This window comes from Arvicola amphibius, chromosome 10, assembly GCF_903992535.2.
Source record: "Arvicola amphibius chromosome 10, mArvAmp1.2, whole genome shotgun sequence".
In the NCBI taxonomy this organism is placed as follows: Eukaryota; Metazoa; Chordata; class Mammalia; order Rodentia; family Cricetidae; genus Arvicola; species Arvicola amphibius.
The window spans coordinates 76,624,518-76,631,364 of record NC_052056.1 but is presented as its reverse complement, the minus strand read 5'-3'; the positions used below and the strand labels follow the sequence as shown (position 1 = coordinate 76,631,364).

At 55.5% G+C, this 6,847-nt stretch overlaps 2 protein-coding genes across 2 annotated transcripts; one reads left to right on the top strand and one right to left on the bottom strand.

Moving 5' to 3' along the window:
• Positions 1-825: 825 nt before the first annotated feature.
• On the top strand, positions 826-1,509 carry LOC119824313 (protein FAM246A-like). Its single transcript, XM_038344439.1, has one exon. The coding sequence runs from the start codon at positions 826-828 to the stop codon at positions 1,507-1,509; it is 684 nt and encodes a 227-aa protein (XP_038200367.1).
• A 1,045-nt stretch (positions 1,510-2,554) lies between these two features.
• On the bottom strand, positions 2,555-5,072 carry LOC119824205 (carbonic anhydrase 15-like). Its single transcript, XM_038344365.1, has 8 exons — positions 5,006-5,072; positions 4,793-4,828; positions 4,230-4,400; positions 3,646-3,806; positions 3,472-3,564; positions 3,120-3,186; positions 2,861-3,024; positions 2,555-2,767 (listed from the first exon to the last, which is right to left on the bottom strand). Exons 1-8 carry the CDS (start codon positions 5,070-5,072, stop codon positions 2,555-2,557), a joined length of 972 nt encoding a protein of 323 aa, XP_038200293.1.
• Positions 5,073-6,847: the final 1,775 nt, after the last annotated feature.

Genomic DNA, 6,847 nt, shown 5'->3' with positions numbered 1-6,847 from the left:
GGCAAGAGTTTGGGGTTGGAGACACCACTGACAAGGATGGAGTCTTGTGGCTGGGTGCGGACTGTGGGAGACACGACACAGACATAGAGTAGTTAGGGCTGGGGACGTAGAGCAGGCAGCGTGTTTGGCTAGCTTAGGTCTCTCTCTCTCTCTCTCTCTGTCTCCCTCTCTCTGTCTCTCTCTCTCTCCCTCCCTCTCTTTGTCTCCCTCTCTGTCTCTGTCTCTCTGTCTCTCTCTCTCCCTCCCTCCCTCTCTCTGTCTCTCTCTCTTTCTCTCTCTCTCTCTCTGTCTCTCTCTCTCCCTCCCTCTCTCTGTCTCCCTCTCTCTGTCTCTCTCTCTCTCTCTCTGTCTCTCTGTCTCTCTCTCTCTCTCTCACACACACACACATACACACACACCCCACCTGGACTGTGAGTTGAAGGAGGAGGCTGATCCTTGTCCAGCCCAGCCTTGCCCTGCTGTGGCCAGGACAGCACCATAGGAGGTGAGGCAGATTTTGATTCTGGCCTTAAGGTGCCTAGGGCTTTAGCAGCCATTGCACCATTGCTATTGCCGCATCTAGAGACCAACCTAAGTCCCATATAGGGGCCCCAGCCGACAACATGGTCTCTAGGGCCAAGTTTCGATACCCCTGCCTACTGGCACAGCTCTACTCCAACCCGCGGCCTCCCTGGAGGAGCTGGCCCTGCAGGGATTCCCCCAGGCCTGGTCGTTCCCGCAGACGTCCCAGGAGCTCGTTCCCGCGGGTCCCACGGTCGCTAGGCTGCAGGCTGGGGCCCAGGTCCTCTCAGCTGGGTTGTCAGAGTGTGGTGTAAGTGGCAGCGCATGGCGGCAGAGCCCGGGCGCTCGTGGACTCAGGCTCGCACTGTGTATGGCGCTAAAGAGGCGCTGAGGAGAGGCGTGGGCCGCCGGCAAGACCTCAGCACGCAACCCAACGGGCCGGTCCCCGAAGATATCCGCGCCCCGGGCCGCCTGGCTCGCCTGCGTGGCCAGCTGCGGGCCGAGGCGACGGGGCGAGCCGAGGCGCCGCGGCTGCTGCGGTTGGTGGAACGCGCGAGCGCGCGAGCCGGGGCGTCGGGGACCAGCGAGAGGAGCGAGGCGCGCAGCGGAGGCTCGGTGTGCTCGGTGTGCGGGGAGCCGCGCGGCGGTGCCACCTATCCCGCTGGCGTCCTGGAGGTGAGCGAGCGGCGGCTGCAGGAGGGGCTGGCGGCCGTGCGTGCGGAGCTGGGCGCGGGGCTCGAGGCGCTGCGCGCGGAGCTGCGGACCGAGCTAGACGCTCTGCGAGCCCTGCTGCCACCGCCGCCGCCGCCGCCGCCCGCTCGCCGCGAGCCCCGCGGTCCCGCCCTGCTGCGGGCGCTCGGCACCGTGAACGCGTTGGTTTCGGCCTCGAGGGCCACGGAGAACGGTCCGGACGCCCCAGCCGACGGCCTGGCAAACCGAGTCGTGGCCCGGAAGAACCACAAGAAAACCCCAGTGCCTCCAACGGCTGCCCAAGGCGGAGGAGATTGAGGGGCTCTTGTGGCCCCAGAAGGGAGCAAACTGGCTGATGTCCCGTCCTCCTAGGGACTATGCCGCCAATGATGCTCCATTATTTAAAGGGCTGGCGGCAGAGTGTAGATGGCTTTGCGCTGCCCCGGACTGAGGCTGCTCTGTAGAGCCCGCTTTAGTCTTGAAGCTGGGGAATTATCTGGACCAGAATGTGACTGCTATGGAGGAGTTGGCAGAGCCAAGGGATCTGCAGCCTGGAAGCAAATGGTTGCACTTTTTTTTTTCTCTTTCAAGTCCTAGGGGCAGGCAGGACCTCCATGCACTAGAACAGCACTGAGTAACAGACTTTAGGGACTAAAGTAGCTGACACAGCGCCACTTCAGTATACACCTCTACATGGCATGACCTGGACATCAGTTTGCTAGCCACCACTTCTCTACTGATAATGGGGCCACCCTGCCACCGTAGCGTCATGTTGTCAGTATCCTTTGGACTCAGCCTCGGACCGTGATAAGGACACAGCCCTTCACTCAGCCCTCCCAACAGTCACCCAGCACCAGCTTCTCTCTAGAAAACATTCCACAGGGTACTAATTTCCCCAGAGTGTCACCAGGAATGGCTTCATAGCACTTTGTCACCAAACGCAACCAACTTAGTGCCTTCTGCTGGAGCCTGCTTTAGACTGGCTTGGGGTTGTAATGAGGATCATTTTAATGCAAACCCCTTTTTTGGTTACCCAGCTTGTTTTTAAAATAAAATGTAATTTCTGGTATAGGTGGCATTTTTGAGATGTACTAATTTTCTCCCTTCCCTATGACTGTGAGATTCAAAATAACATGTTGATGCAGGTAGGTGTCAGAGTTGGGTAGCTGAGTGGGTCTCAGTTTTGGAAGAAGTTTCCATGATTGAGATGGGCAAGAGGGCGGTCACTCAGGAGCCTCTTGGTTGCAGTGAGGTTGGGGTTGGATTCTCTCTCCACTGTCCCCTTGACACACCTCTTCCCAGCCACATTAGGCCAAAGTCTCTCTGTATCATTTATTGTGGAAGCAGGAGTCTCCCCTGGATCCTAGGGGCCCTGCCAGAGCCCGAGGCCGACTCCCAAGCCCAAAAGAGCCAGGCGCAAACAGGGCAGGATAGGGACTGAGGACCGGACGGATGCTCCAGGAGAGGCCAATACCCTGCGCCCTCCAAGAGGTTGCTGGGGGCGGAAATTATCCATGAGCGGTCTGGGGTGCAAACCTGGTGGCCCAGTCTGGGGCATGGTCTGGAACTGGGCTACCTAAGGGTGGGTAAAGATAGGTCAAGACGCCATGGGGTGGCAACTGAGGCTGTGGGAAGGAGCCTGGCATTGGGTAGGGGTAGTGGCTCCCACCTGCGCGTGCCCAATGGGTACGGGGTTTTCAAAGACTGTCCAGAGCACGGCTGGCTGGCAGCCTGGCGTGGTCAGAGACCCGGAGTATCGGTAGTAGCGCAAGAGCCCCACGGCACTTGGCAACAGGGAGGCCAGGGGGAAGGATGTCAGGTTCACAGTTACCCCTGTGTGGCGGGAGAGAAGCTGGAACTCCCCTCACCCCGCCTTTGTTCCTCACCCACCTACCTTCCAGCCCAGATGGGACTCCGCAGCTCCTTACCAGGTGAAGATACATTTTTTAGGGCAGACACAATGGCAGAGAAATTGGTATTGTCCTTGTCCTCCTCCTGGGGAGAATTCCAGTGAGAAGGGCTTTGAAGTTGTGTGTATGTGTTTCCAAAGATGAGACAGGATAGTTGGGACACCAGTGGGAAGGGCCCAGATGGAAGGTCCGGGAGATCTTGGGGTGGAGTGAGGAAGGTCTCTTCCCACGATGTCCATCAACACTCCATTGGCCCCCACCCCCTGAAAATTCCCTAAGCCCAATGATGCCCACAGACTTCAAACAGATCCCTGGTCTCCAAGACCCTCTTTCGGGAAACATGCACAGAATCACACAGCCCCTTCCTCACCACCAACAGCACAGCCAGCACAGCGAGCCCATCCTGGTGGCTTCGTGCCTCCCTCAAGTCTTGGTACTTCGTGTTCATGTGGAGCATGTGCATCTAGGAAATACAGACCACAGGTGGTGTCCGGCTGCCCTCTGCTCCCTAAGCCCACCTTCCTTCTGGTCATCTTGAACCCACCTCCATAGAGCAGTGCTTCTCATCCAGGCTGTGCTCTGAGCCTCTGCGCCCTGGGCTGCCCCAGTGGAAATGCAGCTGCAGCAGCCGGTACCCTGGTGATGGCAGCCCAGCCCCTCGGATCACCGGGCAGCTCTGCTGACAGGAACTTACTCGCAGTATCACTGAAGGTGGAGGAGCATATGAGAGTCTATCCTTCCCCAGCAGACTCCCCTGCTGTGGAAATCAAACTGCCCCCAGCAGTGCAGTTATGAGGGTCTTGATTTCTTTCCAGCATCTTGACATCTAGGTGTGAAACTGGCCATGGCAAGTTTCATTTATAGGGAGGTTCTTGCCACCTCTCTACAGTGTGTGTAGAGTCTCCTCTGCTTTGTTTATGAGGATCTGGATTCTCATGTGTGTCACAGGCTCATAGCTTCTTAGGTCTGTCCATTTGTGTGTGTTGGGAGGAGGTGGGGTGGTGAGATCTTTGGAGAAGCTGCTTTCTCAGCTCCTCTGTGTGTCTTGATCCCTGTGTATGGGTAAGATTCCTGTAAGCTGCTAACTTCTTGGCTCTGTGTATTTGGTCCTGACCTTATGATGCTGACCTGTATGGCCATCGTTCTCCAGGGTCCATGGGTCTAGAGGTGCTGAATCATAGCCTTTAAAGATGAAGGGCTCAAGAGTGTAGTCCCGCTGAACCAAGTGAAGGTCAATGTTGATAGGAGACTGAGCTGGGCCCCCACAAGCAGGTGCTAGCTCCTTCCAGTGGGTAGGGCCTGAGGAGACAAGGACTGAGATCTGCAGCAGGACTAAGGAAGCTGTCTGGGAATGCACTGAGGGTGCATCCCATAACCCAAACATTCCCAGCTGAGGACTGTCTTCTCTCCACCCTCCCTCCACAAGTGGTCACAGTGGCTCTCTAGACCATTTGACTTAGCTACCGAGCGAGTCTGCAGGCAGACTGCCCCATACACAGAGTAGACGGATGTGGGATATGACTCATGTTGGGGACCCCCCTGGCCACACCCACAGGCTCACAGACCCTGACCATGGATTACAGCAGACACACATGATGACGGTGTGCCTGCTGTTTAGTGCCCAGTCCTTTGGAGCATAGGAGCTGGCAGAGACCACAGAGATCCACATAGCCTGTCACAACTATCCTCACCGCACTTTGGGTCTTGGGAGTCGTAGCACCAGGTACCTGCAGGTAGGAGGCAAGGACTGAGCTATTTAGTCCACGTGGCCCTTTAAAGTTCAGTTTTGGCCTGAGATCAGGAATGGGGTCAGGCTAGCCAGGAGAGGTTATTCCCCTGTCTAGGCATTTCCTACATGGTGCCAGGTAGATCTAAGCCCACACAGGCAGAGCCTTGGTGCTCACCCTCGGTGTCCACCTGTGCCAGAGGTTGCAAGGCGAGAAAGCAGAGCAGGAAGCCCAGTGCCCACATGATGCAGCAGTGGCCGTGACTCTGGAGAACTGAAAACTGAACAAGAAACCTGTGCCCAGGCTACTTGAAAGGCTGCTCATTCATGCTGAGGCGGGGCTGTAGAGGGCCAGAGTGGGCAGGGCCCAGGTAGGGCCACTAGGAACAGAGGTGGGTGGGAGCTGGTCTAGGGTTGCAGCAGCCAGTGTAATAGCATTAATTCTGAAGGTTGTCTGATTATTTTTCTCACTTACAGGAGAAGCAATGGGAGACAGGGACCCGGGGTGACATGCCAAAGCCACTAAGGGCACTTTGGAGACAAGTGACCAAGACTAAGAGGCTAGGGAAAGAAGGCATGAATGTTTCATGCCTTATTACAAACTCAAGACTCCAACCCGTCCCAAGTCCAGGTCCACAGCTGCCTTCCTGCTGATGCTCCTGTCTAAGGACCACTCTGCTAAAAGTCTTGGGAGAAGCTGCAGCCCTTCTGTGGTGGGGACATCGCAGTAGCTCAAGTCCCCTTGCCCAAGTCTCAGGCACTCTGGAGCGGGGTCTCTGACTCTTTGGCTTCCTGATGTGCCAAATGATCATGTGACAGTCCTGCACTGGGACACCATGTGTCTGTAGGTATGAGATTTGTCCTACTCATGATTACCAGGGGGCAGGCTGGAGGCCTGTCCCTCTGGGTATGCCAGTATTCATCTCTTTGCCATCGCAACAGGTAGTGCAGTGGAAGAGCACTTGCTTAGCATGTGTCCCTGGATTTATCCTTAGCGCTGCAAAAACAAAGACAGCAATTGCTGGAGGACCAGATTCTTCCCAGATGTGTTGAGGGACTGAAGCTCCCAATTCCAATCAAAGGACTCGGCAGTTCCTACCTAACCCTGACCTCTTGTCAGGCTTTGTGAGAGCCTGTTCTGTCATTGCCCTTCCAAGCTAGTGGGAAAGGCTGTTAGGACAGCAAGTTTGATTACAACTGTAACTCTCGTCCTTGGGTTCTGATCACTGAGGGCTCCTGTATGCACATGGTGCACATAAATATATTCAGGCACAAGAGCACGCGCACACACACTCACACAAAGTATAAAAACGAAAATACGATGTCAGGCATGGTGGCGCAGCCTTTAATCCCAGCACTCAGGAGGCAGAGGCAGGTGGATCTCTGAGTTTGAAATCAGCCTGGTCTACAATAGTGAATTCCAAGACAGCCAAGGCTATGCAGAGAGTTTCAAAAACAACAAAACAACCCCCGCAAAAAAATAAGAGAAAGCCAACTAAATTATTATTTTTTTTAAAAGGAAGGTAAGCTTAAGGATTCCTTCCAGAAATTACTAACAAGAACCCTGGTGTACCACAGAAATGACAGTAGTAAACACAGCCACCTGGAGCCTGCCATGCTTTCTCTGTTCCCACCCCATACCCTACCCCTGTGAGTAGGCTGAGTGCCAGAATGGATGAGTGCAAACCACTCCCCACTTTCAGGAGGGAGCCCAGCTCAAGTCAACAGGCCCTGCTAGTCTTTAGCACCTTTGGACTTCTGGAAAGACAAGACCATCCAATAATTTTATAGATGACAATCTTCCCAGAGGACCCGAACCTCTCCAGCCCCTGAAGGGAGGCAGGGTCCAGCCACACCTGGGTGTAGGTAGCCAGCCCAACCCTCTGAGAACCTAGAGCGGCTCTGCCTACTCCATCTAAACAGCTAAGGGACCAAGTCCCATGTCCTCCGCTCAGCCTAACTCACACTGGTCACCAGTAACCAGAGGGAACCAGCATGCCTGTCACTTTAGTAACATTTC